Raw genomic sequence first — 15,903 nt, 5'->3', positions numbered from 1 at the left:
TGGTGAATTAAAAGCAAACTAAATACTAAGGTGGAGGAGAAAGAAGAGGAGAGAGGAGAAGTGGGCTATTAACTTACAACCAGCTTCTACATAAGAATCAAGACATTTTGTGAGATAGACAAGTGGTCAATGTATTTATGGTGAAAAACTAAATTATTATATAAATAGATTGAAAAAAGAGCTGTAAAATTTTTTGCGCCCATCAGCTTACTAAATCATTAGTGTTGCTCTAACCAGCTGAGATCCCGTCGCCCCCGGAAGGGAAAATCCGGCGACGCCCGTACCGACACAGCCGCCGAGGCCTAATCCTCAGCTCTCCTCGCACGCCATCCCGTTCAAGACCAACACAGATAGTCACTGACATGTGGGTCCAACATACGTTGGGTCCCGGGGACAGTGGAGCAAAGGCGAGGAAACCAGCGTCGCGAAACGCGCGGCCTTCACTGCTGTCACGGCACGCCCGGGAAACATTCACGGCAGCAGCCGAGTGAAAAATAAAACCAGCAAGCGAAAATATAAAAAGGGGCTAAAAACCCAAGTCGTAGCGGTAAAAACACTCGGGAAACGATAGCCAGAGGCGGCAGAGAAAAGTGCGAGGAAAAAAAAAAGAGGGGAAGAGTTAAAGCTAAGCGAGGAGAAGAAGGCAGCAGTAAGTAGAGGTAGAGGCGTCCCAATCCCACGGTGCCTCGACCTCGGCCGCCCCCCGTCCCACCACCGCGCCTCGCTGCTGCTGCTGCTTGCCGCGCGCCGCGGCGGAGCGCGGATCCCGAGATCCCCGGCGCCGCCGCCCCGGAGCTAGCCGCCGGCGGCGGGCGCGTCCCCCTCATGCCTTTGGCGCCCCGATCGGAGCCGATCGGTGGCCGCCGGAGGCGACGCAGCAGCTCGGCGGGCGCCGGAGAGGCAACGGGAGCGGGGGTGGAGGAGGGGGAGGGGGAGGAGGAAGGGGAGGATGGCGCTCTTCCGCAAGTTCTTCCTCAAGAAGACCCCGGATCGGCTGCTCGAGATCTCCGAGCGCGTCTACGGTATAATGCTCTCGCCTCTCTGTCGAGCTGGTTCGTGCGGGTGTGGGATTCGCGGGGGTGCTTCACGTTCTGCAACAGGATTTTCCGGCTCCCGCTTGGTTTTGGGGGTTTCGAATTTTGGTGAAGTATTTATTTATAGGAGTTCAATTGAGCTGGAATTTGGCGCATTTGGAAGCAGGATTGCTGACAATAAGCAGCTAGGTTCAGTAGATTTTGAATTGGATTCTGGCATTTGGTATGTTTGTGGATTTGAAGGCGTGGAAACAGTCTATAGATTTATAGCTGCATTTGGCTTAAATCGCTTTATTTGTTTCCTTCTATGAATTTGGTGTTCTTTCTGGAGGTTTGCTCTTTTGGAAGCTTCGGGTTTAACTGCACTAGTCTTAAATTGGCATGTCCAACTCGGCAACTCCACCTGCACCGTAACCACAAATTCAATTGTTCAATCTAGTTAGCTATAATGATGCACTTATCCATTGAAAATAAAGCGAATGCAATACTTGAATTGTGTGGAAATGTGAAATGTATGGATATTTGCATTGGTGGAACTTAAGATGCTACTAGCCTAATGTTCTAGATACCTTTTGATTTTTTTCCATACTAGGTGAACAATGTAAAGATGTGTATCTGATTGTGCAAATATCTATGGATGTTTTTTTCCAGTTTTTGACTGCTGCTTCTCAACTGATTCCATGGGTGAGGATGAGTATCGGGATTACTTGAGCGGCATTGTTGCGCAGTTGCAGGAATTTTTCCCAGACGCATCATTCATGGTATCCAATTTCTGGTCTGGGGACAAGAGGAGCCGGATTTCAGATATATTATCCGAGTATGACATGACAGTAATGGACTACCCACAACAATATGAAGGATGTCCGTTGCTTCAGCTTGAGATGATTCACCATTTCTTGAAATCATGTGAAAATTGGCTATCAGTGGAAGGACAGCATAACATGCTCTTGATGCATTGTGAGAGAGGGGGATGGCCAGTTCTTGCATTTATGTTGGCTGGACTCCTTTTGTATCGGAAAACATACACTGGCGAGCAGAAGACACTAGAGATGGTCTACAAGCAGGCTCGCAGGGACTTTATACAGCATTTTTTCCCATTAAATCCTCAGCCTTCGCATTTGAGATACTTGCACTATATAACCAGGCAAGGAAGTGGTTCAGAATGGCCTCCTATTAGCCGGCCTCTTATCCTAGATTCAGTTGTTCTCCATGTTGTTCCGCGGTTTGACGGCGAAGGAGGTTGTAGGCCGTATTTACGTGTACATGGGCAAGACTCTAGTCCTGGTAACAAGAGCGCAAAGGTCCTTTTTGAAATGCCAAAGACAAAGAAGCATCTTCTGTGTTATGGACAGGTGACTGTCTCCTAGTTTAGTAGAATGTTAATCATTATTTAAATCCAAAATCTCCTCTGATATATTGTTGCAATGCAGGCAGAAGCCCCGATAAAAATCAGTGCATCCTGCCGTGTTCAAGGAGATGTGGTTCTTGAATGCGTTCATATTGGCGATAACCTAGAGCATAAGGAAATAATGTTCCGGGTCATGTTCAACACTGCATTCATTCAATCAAACATCCTTGGACTGAATCGTGATGATATTGATGTTTCTTGGAATATGAATAATCAGTTTCCAAGGGATTTTCGTGCTGAGGTACTAAATTCATCTGTAGCTATGTGTCTTTCACTTTCTTTTCCTATCTGTATCCTGTGGACAGAGAAACCTAAAATAGCCCCACTTTTGAACCAGGTACTTTTTTCGGACCCTGATTCGTTCAAGCCTGCTGTCGCCACCGTGGAGGTAGCTGATGATGGGGATGAGACTGATGTTGCTTCGGTAGACACGGGAGATGAATTTTACGAAGCAGAGGAGGATTGGCATGATGCTAGAAGGGATCCAGAAACTCAGTCAGTTGATGGTAGATTATCGTTAGATGGCATTGCAGCATTGGATGGCGTGGAAGCAAATGAAGAAAGGAGCAGCCTAGTTAAGCATGATATTGATGGTGATGTGAAGACTGTTATATCCCACTTTGAGAATCCAGAAGGTTTGCAGCAGGCCCAGCAGGATCTCGTTAAGGCTAAATTAAATCACACAGGTGGCCAAGAGAACAGTGATGTGCAGGACATACAGGTGGTTGCTACATCTGTTGATTCAGAGGGACACAAATTCACATCTATCTGCCAGGAGGACACGAAAGATGTAATTGCACAAACTTTAGTAACGACAGTGGATCCAACTTGCAGTGTTGAAATTCAATGCCAGACCAACGAACCAACAAAAAATTTGAAATATGCTGATCTGGATTACACTGCTTTTGATGCGCCCAGAAGTTTGTCATGCACAGATGGGGATACCCACTCTAGAACTACAACAAAAGGAGGACTGCAGAATGGTGATATCAAGATTATTACTGAGAATACTGTAATCGTAGACAATGAGCTAGTGATCTATGAAGAGAAAACTATAGTTGATAATGGTAACATTATTCCGGAAGTAAAAAATGTTGTCAATGAGAAGAGTGGTATTCCTAAGATAGGCAGAACAACTATTAAGAGTAGGAATGCACATGATAACAGCTGTGGCAGTATTAAATCTGTCAAACCTTCTGATACAGCTGATGGCAAATTGGATCAGGGAAAATTAGAGGATGGCCTTGAAGAAACCATACCTACAAAGCACACCAATGTAAATGACAGAATTGTTGTGTTACCAGCCACTGAAGTAGCAACTGAAATAAAAACCAAGAGACAGGGTCCTGTTGGCAAACAAGATGTTAGCATAGTACTTCCTCAAAGTCGAACAGAGGCTAGGGCTAGCAGCCCGAAGTTTGAAAGTGATGACCGAGGGCAAATCCCTGATAAAGCTGTGTTGTCAATGTTGAAGAAGATGGCAGCAGGCAATGCAGCCCAGACAGAACAACCAAAGGTTGCCAAGCCGAAAACAATACGGAGATGGGTTTCTCCAAAAAGGGAATCTGATGCTACCTCTGTGCATAGGCCATCACATCCACCATCCAGATACTATAGTTCACCAGCTGCACTGGTTATACGATCCATGTCTACAGATGGCAAAATCAAAGCTGTGAAGGATGCACCTCTAGTATCGCTGATTGAACCACATAGTAGTCACTTAACAGAAGAGTCAGTATCTACGCAGTCTACTCCATCACCTGCACGACGATCCTTGCTACCGGGTGCACAAATTGCATCAAGAAGCGAAGCTCCACCGCCTCCGCCTCCACCATCAGCTCTGCCCAACTCCTCTTCAAGTTCCATGCCTATGCATGGGGGGTCACCAATGTCTTCTGGAGCACAAAAACAGACCTTTGCCCCTCCCCCTCCTCCCCCACCCCCACCCCCACCACCGAGGTCAGGCATTGGTGGAAATACTCCATCACCTCCAACACCGCCTCCAATGCTGAACAACATTGTCACTACGCTGCTGCCGCCGCCGCCGCCGCCACCACCACCACCACCACCACCAAAGCTAAGTTCAAGTGTCCCACCCCCACCTCCTCCACCCCCATTCACCATAACATGTTCAAGTGTTCCTTCTCCTCCTCCGCCGCCACCACCACCTCCACCACGATCAATGGCACATTCCGCTCCTCCACCACCATCCTTGCGTTCTAGTGCTCCACTGCCACCCCCTCTCTCAGTTACACGTTCTGCTCCACCTCCTCCTCCGCCGCCGCCGCCACCGCCACCGCCACCACCACTAGCAGCTACAACATATTCTAGAGCTCCTCCTCCACCACCTCCTCTATTGACATGTTCATCAGCGCCTCCTCCTCCACCCCCACCACCTAGCCGAGGAGCACCCCCTCCCCCACCCCCACCCCCCAGCCGAGGAGCGCTCCCTCCCCCTCCCCCACCCCCACCCCCTGGCCAGGGAGCGCCTTCGCCCCCACCTCCACCCCCACCTCCTCCCCCTGGACGAGGAGCACCCCCACCTCCACCCCCTCCCCCTGGTCGAGGAGCACCCCCACCTCCACCTCCTCCCCCTGGCCGAGGTGCACCCCCACCCCCACCTCCTCCCCCAAGCGCACATGGAGGCCCTCCACCCCCTCTAGGTGCTCGCCCTGGCCCTCCACCTCCTCCACCCCCTCCTGGAGCTCCACCTCCACCACCTCCTCTAGGTCCAAGGCCAGGAGCTCCACCTCCTCCTCCAAGTTCACGACCAGGAGCCCCACCTCCACCACCTCCTCCAGGTCTGCGACCAGGAGCTCCACCTCCGCCACCCCCACCTGGAGGTAGTGGGAGAGCACCCCCACCACCTCCTGCACCTGGAGGGCGGCTTGGTGGCCCTCCTCCTCCCCCTCCTCCAGGCGGGCGTGCATCAGGTGCGCCAGCTCCACCTAGAGCACCTGGTGTACCACCACCACCGGGAGGTAATCCTTCCTTAGGCAGAGGACGTGGGGCTGCACGCCCTCTAGGATCAGCATATGGGGCTGCTGCCTCACGCAAGTCAACATTGAAGCCTCTGCATTGGGTCAAAGTGACAAGGGCCCTGCAAGGTAGCCTGTGGGAGGAATTACAACGCAATGGTGACCTACAGAGGTATTTTTTTTAATTATTTGCTATTTGCAATCCTTTCATCTAGATTAAACTTATCGTCACAATATGTTCAATGATTTATTTGCTTGCTTAATCCATGTTTTGAAATTAGATTTATTGTTCAGGTCATATTATTTAGGCATTAAATCAGTGCAAGTAGCTTACGGTCTTTTGATTTTTCCCCCATACAAATACTTAATGCTGTGAACTTATTTTTTGCAGTGTTTCAGAGTTTGATATATCAGAACTTGAAAGCCTTTTTCCGGCAGCAGTTCCAAAGTCTGATGACAGCTCAAAATCTGAACGTAGAAAATCACTTGGCTCGAAACCAGAAAAAGTTCACCTGGTAAGTACTTGGTAGTTACCTTACCTTTTCAATTTTTATCAGTGAATGTGATCACACTTGGAAGGATATTTGGAGCATGTAAAATGCAATTTTCGATTTCCCATGTCACCTTTTGTTGTTTAAGAATTATGTGTGTGGTCTTATAGCATAAAATTCAATTGCTTTTGTCCTGAATATTCTGCTATGATTTAGAATTCTGACTATTCAAGATTGATTATATTTAGATATGTAGACAAAGGAAGATGCATTGATTGCTAATTTAGATCTCTTGTAATTTCAACTTGGTTAACCAATTATACATCTCTTATGAGTCTTAGGTGAATCCACTTCCTCTGTTAACCACCCTATATTTTTAAGTATTAGTTAACATTATGGTGCTTCAAGAATGCAATAGTTTCACCATCTTCCTTTCGTATCTTCTCTATTCTGATATTTTTTTAATCTGAATAGATCGAGTTGAGGAGGGCAAATAACACAGAAATCATGCTAACAAAAGTGAAGATGCCACTCTCAGATTTGGTGGTAAGAATGCCGGCAGTGCAAAGATTTGGAATCTCACTATTCTTTAATTTCTGATATGGTATTAACGATTGATTTTCTCCAGAGTGCAGCTCTGGCACTGGATCAATCGACCTTGGATGTTGATCAAGTTGAGAATCTCATAAAGTTTTGTCCTACGAAAGAAGAAATGGAACTTCTCAAGGTGCACATTAGGATAATGTTGCTTTAGTGCCTTGATGATCTCAGTTTTTAAAGTAGTATTCCATTCTTTCTTTTTTGTCAGAATTACAATGGAGACAAGGACAACCTTGGGAAGTGTGAACAGGTAATGACTAAATACTTACCTACGGTTTTCTATGGTCATTACGTGGGGAAAGAGCTGAAGGTGTTTCCGTGGATCTTGGGGCACTCGATGTGCCCTGAGCTATGCATGACATTACAACAATTAGATATGAATACATAATTATGTATGTTTACAAGGGACTGTTCTCCTGGTGCAGTTCTTCTTAGAATTAATGAAAGTGCCACGAATGGAGTCAAAACTGCGAGTGTTCTCCTTCAAGATCCAGTTTGGTTCGCAAGTCGCAGATCTTAGAAAAAGCTTGAACATCATAGATTCTTCATGCAATGAGGTATGCTGAGAATTGGTCATACTGAATTCCAATTTTGTTTCAGGTTTTATCTATTAGATTGAATTTTATATTATCAGATCCGAAGTTCTCTCAAGTTGAAAGAAATAATGAAGAAAATCCTTCTCCTCGGGAATACGCTGAACCAGGGAACTGCTAGAGGTAATAAAACGTTTGTTTACTGTGTTTCTCTTCCAGTTTCACAGACAGTATTAATTGTGATGAATATAACCCCTTGGGCAACCTAGGAATAGGAACAAGGACTCTAAAAGTGAATAGGAAAAGGGATCCTTAACATCGAGTAAATTTATTTACTTTTAATTAGCATGAGAGATATGTGGCAAACTCAATTAGTACTCTTCTGTGTCGCATCAAAGTCTTTTCATATCTTTATGTCTTTATTATGCGAGTAATACTGAAGGTGACTAGATTCAAAAGACTCACACCATGGACTGTATTTTTTGCACAAAGATCGCCATGTGTTTTATAGTTACATTGCATTTCGTTAATGGAAAAGTGGACAACATTCCAACACATTTAATGGAATTTGCTCACCTTCTTGTGTCTTAATTTGTGAACACTTAATTTGTGAACAAGATGAAACAAAGCATATCTGGTTGGAATATCCTCTGTACTCCATTGAAATTTTTAAAGTACCGGGTTCTTGTTATCCAGACATCCTTTCAGGTTCCTATAGTTACATGTATTGTTGTTCTCGGACTAATTAACTACTTTGCAACTGTAAATTTTCTTACAGGTGCTGCGGTAGGCTTCCGGTTGGACAGTCTTCTAAAACTTACTGATACCCGAGCAACAAATAATAAGATGACATTAATGCACTACCTCTGCAAGGTATGGCATTCACCTTCTGTAGGATTTAGTTCTCACATTTTAATGTACAAATTAGTGCCCTTTCTCTAACAGTTACTGGAATTCCAGTAGTCTAATTGTAACTGAAACTAATGTTCTGCATCAAATTATTTATTAATTTAGGATCATAAAGATAAGGACCGCAACCAGCATGTGTCCTGATTCCAGAGTAGGTCTGTTTGATCTTTCCTGTGAAGTGGAAGAGGATAAAACTTGATGGCTTGGAAGAAACTTAGATTTGAGTGATACTGCTACTATTTCACTAATCTGAGAGAAAATGAGCCTTTTTATTTATTAGGACCATGGGACTATGGGTATGCTACACAGAAAATGATTAACTATTTCCAACACACCAAAATCAATTTAGGTTTATGAGTTCATGCAATAGTTTAGGTTTATGAGTTCATGCAATAATTTAATGTCTTATTCTAACAATTTCTTGATACCAGGTACTTGCTGCAAGATCTCCACAGCTTTTAAACTTCTATGTCGATCTTGTTAGTTTAGATGCCGCGTCAAAGGTTTGGGTTTCTTCTTGATATGTTACTGATTTTGTAGAATATATAATATTCTGTAACAGGTGTTTCATTTCTTCTTACTGTTAATTTCTACAGATACAACTAAAAATGCTGGCTGAGGAAATGCAAGCAGTTAGCAAAGGGCTGGAAAAGGTTCAGCTGGAGTATGATGCTTCAGAAAGGGATGGTCCGGTATCAGAAATATTTTGCAAGGTCAGGACACAGTAATCTTGATTTCAGTTTATATAAGCATTCATATGGAATTTAGCTAGTTAGTTTCAGTGGAAATACAACCAGGCATTTGGGACGATCAAAAGCCTTTTTGTAGAAAGTAACGTCGTTTTTTACCTATTTGTTTGATGGCCCTCTACATAGACTACTCAGAGCCTCAGATAGGCGTTCATGAATTTTAATCTCAAACCTGACAAGCCTAACAATAATAATAAAAAAAGAAGATGAAATACATGCTCATCCATTGGTGACTGTCTCTGTTAATATTTCTTGTAAACTGATGCATTTTAATTCATCAAATGCTGAACTAAACAATAAAGTCACATTGTGTTCCTGTTAAGCTGTAGAATAAGTGAGTGTCTTAGTGTCTCGGTTGCTTCTAAACTGGCATTATCTGCATTGTGTAGAAACTGAAAGAGTTCACGGACAATGCTGGAGCTGATGTGCAGTCGTTATCTTCTCTGTTTTCTGAAGTGGTATGGTTTCCTTTGTTTTTTTGGTCCTTAGTGGCACATATTCTATGTGCCCTTCATTTCTTGTAGAATGAATTTTCAATATGGTTCCAGGGCAAAAAGGCTGACGCACTGATTAAATACTTTGGTGAGGATCCCGTTCGTTGCCCCTTTGAGCAAGGTAAGCAGACGAATTTTATCTGAACATGCGTAGGTTAACTTACGGTACAAATTATTCGCTGTAGGATGGAGGTGGTTCAAGCACATCCACTGCATTTCTGGCGTTGTCTTATTGATACTTCATCCTTACCCTGTGCTGCCTATTTTTCTGCAGTGATCTCTACCCTATTAACTTTCGTAACAACATTTCGAAAAGCACATGAGGAGAACCTCAAACAAGCTGAGCTTGAGAAGAAAAAAGCTGACAAGGAGGCAGAAGCCGAGAAGGCCAAAAGTGCTCAGTTGACTAGCAAAAATGTATTGATTCTCATTTTATATATTTTGCATCTTTAGGGAACTTCGTGAGGTCATTATATTTATTGTTTTCAAATCGCTCATTGTATTTATTGTTTTCAAATACTGCTCATAGGACTATAAACTGTCAAATCCAAGCCGGCAAGCTAAACAAACTATAGAGAGGACAAGGTCTGCGAACAGACGAGGAAGAGACGTGGGATGATCCCTGATGGCCAGCTATTGTGCTGTGCTTCTGATCTGCTTGCAGGGCAAATTGACGCCCGTCCGATGCATTTTTGGGCAAGGGGAATTTTGTGGATGGATGCTGGCATCCGACCGGTGCAGCGCGATCGCAATGAAGCAATTGTACAGGAGCCCTCTGTGGTATTATGCCTGATATCTTTGCTCCTAATGAATACATCGATAACATTTTCTCATAATCCCTGACTACTTCCTTGTTACAGGTCTCACCGGAGAATGCCGACTTCATTTTTTTCCATGTCGGCCAGCTGGGTCCAGTGCCAACTTCTGACTACTGTAAAGAGCTGCTAACACTGACGCTAACGCCATTCTTTCTTATGTTGTTTCATGTTACTTGTCCATTCTTTCTAACACCGGTGGCCAAGTACAGCCATGGCTTTGAAAAGTACAGCCTGGTGCTTAGGTAAAAAAAAATGTAAAAATAGGCAGTAGGGAAAAGGGGTACGGAGTTAATACAGGGGCAAAGAGCGTGTCAGGGGTAAATGAGATGTAAACTCGCGTGTAATGCAGTAATAGCTCCCTTTCTTTTGTAGTGAATGTATCATCATCCCTTTCTATGATCATATGATGCAGTGAATTCATCATAGTGTCTATGATCCGTCGATGTCTGACAGCCTCGCGGCTTCACAATTGCTTGTTGTGCAGCTGCTTTTGCTTCCCTAATTTACCCTCAGAGGTTGCGGTGTCGATGTCTGACAGCCTCGCGGCTTCACAATTGCTTGTTGTGCAGCTGCTTTTGCTTCCCTAATTTACCCTCAGAGGTTGCGGTGTTATTATTTTCACGGTCTATATTTGCGCAAAAATTCAAGGTTTTATTATTATTATTAAACGGCGTGCTACGGTAACGCTTTACATGATTGAAACATCCATTTGAGATGCAGGAAAGGAGACAAATTCGGTGAGACACTTTATTTTCTTGCCTGTCACAGTCAGGGTTAACCAAAACCAAACCGTCGGTAACCGGTCCGGTTTGACCGGTCCGGACCGGGTCAGGTTTGGTCCGGTATGAAACCGGTCCAAATTCAAAATTTAAATTTGAATTCAAAAAATGAAAAATTCTCAAAAAATCCCTAAAAATATTTCAAAGTGCGATGAATCTAATGGTGTCAAATTTTCTCAAAAATTCGTTCATTTAGTATAGTTTGCAGGGATTTGAAGTTAAACAAAAAAAAGCGTGCATACAAAAGTATACAAATACAATGTAAAAATAGTACAAAAGATGGTTGGAGGGTTCATTTAGACTAAAATATGTTATACAAATATTTATTTAGTATACTTTGCGGGCATTTGAATTTAAACCAAAAAAGAAAAAAAATTGAATTTGACCGGTTACCAGGCAAACCGGCCGGTATACCGGTACGAACCGGTTGAACTGGGAAGTTTGAATTCAAATTTGGATTTAACCGGTTCCGACCGGTAACCGGCCAAACCGGACCGGTATACCGGAACCGGAGGCCGGCAGTTACCGGCCACCGGTCGGATAATTAAACCCTGGTCACAGTAGCCAGAAGAAGGATAGTCTGGGCAACATGACTAAAACAGTCACAGCATTTTTATCAAAAAAAAAACAGTCACAGCATACCCCTTTCAGTTCGGGAATAGTCTCAAAATGTAATAAGATATCCCCTTTAGTGCCCAAGTAATAAACATAGAGCTGATTTAATTAGAGAATACAGATTGTAAACATCCAGACTTCTCAGTACACAACTAAGGCGGCAATCACATCGAAACCACATCATAACTCTAAATACCATTTCAAAAGTAATAGCTGCAATGCCGACTCTATGAGTTTAATAACAGATCACTAAGCAGTATAACTTACAAAATGCATCTGCATCCATCTTACAAGCCTTGCATCATGCATGCCATGGGTTCTAATTGGTTTCTTTCAGTGTGAAAACCCCCTCTTCTGCAGCATTGCTATTTGCTTCCCGGGCCTCGCAAGCCCTAACAGAAACTTGCAGCTTTCTGGTAGTCTACCAGGATCATAATAACATTAACATACCCCTCTAGGACAAACAGCTAAATACCAGTTTCAAAAACTAAAATAACCATCACTCAGCAAGAACTTCCAGGTGCCCATAACTTATAGCTTTTGTAACTTCCATCAGCGGTATCTTCATAACAGGTCACTCCCATACTAATCATCATAGGTAACGAGTGACCAGGCGACGTAACTTCCATCTTACAAAAGCCAACATCAAGCAAACCAGAGCTTCTACCTGCTTTCTGGGATGTGAAAAATAACTCATCCAAAAAAGCTTTTCTGCCACCCGCGCCTTGACGCAGACTCTCAGCTTCGCACCAGTCTCAACCGAAACGACGCGCCGTGAAAGCTCGATCCCTCCAGCATTAACAGGCAAACTGCTTCCAGAATCAAGCAAGATTATCTTCTTGTGATCAATGCTAGGGGCTATCTTGCGACGAATGCCAGTGGTAAATGCAACGAATTGGGCACCGACACCATCTGGCCATGACCCATCACTGATTCGCACAAATATTGTGGCCTCCACAGAGCAAACAATAGGACCAAGTGAAAGCCTCACCGTACTAAGCTTGCTAGTTCTGTAACTATAATTGTGATGAGTACGCCACATTACCGCATGCAAATGGCACCACTAGAAAGCTCAAGTCTTTATCCTCGGTTTCAGTAGGCCCCTTCACCGTCAGCTTAACCTCGATGTACAAATGATCTTGCCACACAACGGCACGGCTCGGACCTACCAGTGCTAAATTTCGACCCTGCATGCAACAACATTAGACAAATAAAAAAGCCGTAATCTGGAGCGAACGAAGAGAAGAGCATTGGGCAGCACAATCAGTCAGTGCAAAACAATGCAGCTCGGCATGAGTCAGAGTGTGAGACAAGCAAAGGGAGCGCTGTGAACCTCCTTGGTGAGTGTCTGGCAGTTGTCCCTCGTGCGGTTGAGGTCGACGGTGTCGCGCACGGCGATGATACCAAACACATCGAGCGGCCACTGCAAGCCCCTTCTGATTCCCTCAACCCTGACTGAATACACTGCAGAGTGCTCATGGGGTAGGCGCCGTAACGGGGCGCGGGCTCATCGGTAAAACGCATAGGGCGGAGCTTCGCTGGATGTGTGTGGTTGGAGATGTCAAGTGAGTCAAGATCGAGTACAATAGTAAGAACAACAACGGCAACAAACTAGAAAATTATATATTATAGATAGATCCGAAAAGTTCACTCAACCAATGGGCAATGGGATGATCAATGGAGAAGTAAGAACTCACTGGTGTCTTCGAAACAGCAGTGCGTGACCAAACAGCCATCCAGTCATCGCGAAACGTGCTAGCTGTATAGGCTTCATAGTCAGATTCCATTGTCTCGAGGACATCCGTTTTTGCCGCCTCCGCTTGTTTCATCATCACATCATCACACGAGAGGAACAGGCGAGATTCCGATGCGTGCTCACCCAAACGGATTTGTGTGATCCCGTCCAACAACAAAAAATTCTGCAGCCAATTATCCTCTTCGACTTCATCCGCATAAAGCCCAAACGTCTCCTTTACCTGAATCGCCATCTTCATCAACGCCTTGAGCCGATCTTCCTCATCATCTTCCGCCTTCATCCTATCCAGAAGATGCTCCAAAGACTTTGCCTCCCTATACCGCCGCGCCATCGCCTTGGCCACCGACAAACTCACCAGCTTTGCGCTTACTGTGCCCTCTCAACGCCGAGCTGCCGTATTCTCCATCTTCATATGGCAAAAGCTAGTTTCTTTCGCGCCGCCGGCATCGCCCTGAGCCTGGGACGGAAACCCTACATCGGTGGGTTGTGTGGCGGCGAACGTAAGACCGTGTTTAGATGTTTTGCAAAAAAAATTTGCGATGAAATCTTACTAATTTGAAGTACTAAATAAAGTCTATTTACAAAACTTTTTACACAGATGAGTTGTAAATCGCGAGACGAATCTAATAATGCTAATTAATTCATGATTAATTAATAATTAGCGGATAGTTACTGTAGCGTCACTATTGCAAATCATAGATTAAGTAGGCTCATTAAATTCGTCTCGCGATTTACAACTCATCTATGCAAAAAGTTTTATAAATAAACTTCATTTAGTACTCCGAAATATTCAATGTGACGTTTTTTTTACGAGTTCATAGGGTGGAACTAAACAGAGCAGTCCTTACTTACTCGGCCTTTCGGCCCAATCCGCGTACGATTCGCGTACGACAGAGGTTATTTCCTAAAAAAAATCATCCCCCTACTAATCTCTCTAATAACTCTCTTCTTCTTTTTTCTCTACTAAAGCACGAAAAAAACTTTGTTGTGTCCACCCAGGAATTTGCCCCCACAAAAATGCCCCACCTTTTTGTCCACTCACGATAATATACCCAAGATAAACAACATCATCAAAATCTAAAGCTACAATTGCATCTCGTGAGGCTTCAACGCGAATCAAAGACCCAGAATTGCCGGATCATCTCAGCCTCCACGCACTCCACAAGGCTGGCTGTACAAACTATCAGACGGTTCCGCTGGGGAAAGCAGCGTCCGTGGCCGGATTGGCGGCGTGCGCCGTGCTGCCCGGCCGAGTGTTCGACTATGGCCAAATAGACTGGGTTAATTAGGCCGCACTAGGCATGACACGAAAAAATCCTACCCTAACCCAGCACAGCTCACGACTTATAGAGTCAGGGTCGACCTGACGCGATACATAGGGTAGTGCCTGGCCCTGGACTCCGACCCATAGTGCTGGCCCTGACCCGACACGACTAATGGGTCTGACCCGATTAGACACGACTAATTTTGTTTTTAGCACAATTTAGTTTATTAATAGCTCATACTTACCCACCCAATCCTAAATTCCTACCCATTTAAAGCCCATCCAACTCTCTACTGTACATCACTCTCTCTCTCCCTTCTCTCTCCCTCCGCACCCTCTCTGCCTCTCATCTCCCCCGCAGCCCCTTTCCTTCCCTTGCCGGCGAGGCAGCGGCGCCCGCGCACGAGCAGTGCCGGCATGTGTAGGCAGGTCGGGGCGGCCGGAGAGCGAGGGTGGCGCACGCAGGCTGCGGCGGCCAGCCACGACGGAGGTCGTGGTCGATGGGCCCGCGAGTGGCAGCGGCGTGCAGGATGGGGCGGCTGGCGAGCGCGTGCGGCGGGCCAGGCGAGTGCAGGCTGGGGCGGCCGGCGCGGTGGCGCTCGCAGGCCGCAGCCGGTGAGCGGCGGAGGAGGTCGTGCTCAATGGGCCGGTGTGCTGGCGTGCTCGATGGGTTAGATGGGCTGGGCCTTAGTGTCGTGTTTAGGCCGCTCGCTCAGCCCATGAACCAGCCCAATATAATACGATTAATTAAGTGTGTCTAAGTGGACTGTGCATAATTAGGACGCGTCAAAATTGGATTCGTGTCGTGTCGGACTAGGCTACCCATTTAGCCATCTAGTTCGACCTCGGCCCGCCGCATGCACCGCCGCCTCGACCGGCGTCCCCTCCTGCTCCTGGTAAGCCGCGCTCACCCCTCCGCTCCATCAATGCTCAATCCCCCCTCTCCCAAATCGCGGTAGACACAGCAAAAACCTACTAAATAACAGTACGCGAGTTTATGGATGAGGTTCTATTTATTCCAAAAAAAAAATCTACAGTATCAAAACTTTTTTCGCGAACTAATCACAGCCTCAACAACTATAGATGTCCATTCGGGCCGCCCCGGCCCGGCCTGCGCCCAGGCCCACCCTGGCCCGGTAACCTCCGGGCCGTGCCTGGCCCGGCCCAACTCCTTAGCGGGCCGTGCCGTGCTAGCCCACGGGCTGCACCGACGGCCCAGGCACGGGCCCATGGGCCAGTTTCGTGCCGGGCCAGCCCGTGGAGCCCGGCCTGCTTGTCGGGCTCGGGCCGCCCCGCAGCCCATGAAGGGGGCGGTGCTCGGCGAGGCGCCGAGGCACGGCATCGATGGCGAACGGTCCGGAGCGTCGATGGCGGACCGGAGCGTCGACGGGAGGAGGCGCGGCGGACCAGCGGCGCTAGATCTAGGGTTGCGGCCTTGCGGGGCAAGGGGCGGCCGGCAGCGTTGACGGCGGAGC

General features: G+C 46.1%; 1 protein-coding gene and 1 pseudogene across 1 annotated transcript; one reads left to right on the top strand and one right to left on the bottom strand.

Annotated features, from left to right (window-relative positions):
- The first annotated feature begins 596 nt into the window (after nucleotides 1-596).
- On the top strand, nucleotides 597-10,446 carry LOC120658503 (formin-like protein 5). The gene is made up of 18 exons (XM_039936751.1): nucleotides 597-1,022; nucleotides 1,686-2,386; nucleotides 2,465-2,683; nucleotides 2,780-5,592; nucleotides 5,812-5,935; nucleotides 6,386-6,457; nucleotides 6,540-6,638; nucleotides 6,720-6,761; nucleotides 6,937-7,068; nucleotides 7,146-7,227; nucleotides 7,823-7,917; nucleotides 8,385-8,456; nucleotides 8,550-8,666; nucleotides 9,092-9,160; nucleotides 9,251-9,317; nucleotides 9,471-9,613; nucleotides 9,726-9,976; nucleotides 10,057-10,446. Exons 1-17 carry the CDS (start codon nucleotides 950-952, stop codon nucleotides 9,813-9,815), a joined length of 5,010 nt encoding a protein of 1,669 aa, XP_039792685.1. The 5' UTR covers nucleotides 597-949; the 3' UTR covers nucleotides 9,816-9,976; nucleotides 10,057-10,446.
- A 1,034-nt stretch (nucleotides 10,447-11,480) lies between these two features.
- On the bottom strand, nucleotides 11,481-13,495 carry LOC120662913 (annotated as a pseudogene).
- Between the last annotated feature and the right edge of the window lie 2,408 nt (nucleotides 13,496-15,903).

Source organism: Panicum virgatum, chromosome 2N (assembly GCF_016808335.1).
Source record: "Panicum virgatum strain AP13 chromosome 2N, P.virgatum_v5, whole genome shotgun sequence".
In the NCBI taxonomy this organism is placed as follows: Eukaryota; Viridiplantae; Streptophyta; class Magnoliopsida; order Poales; family Poaceae; genus Panicum; species Panicum virgatum.
This window is presented reverse-complemented; position numbering and strand designations above follow the sequence as displayed.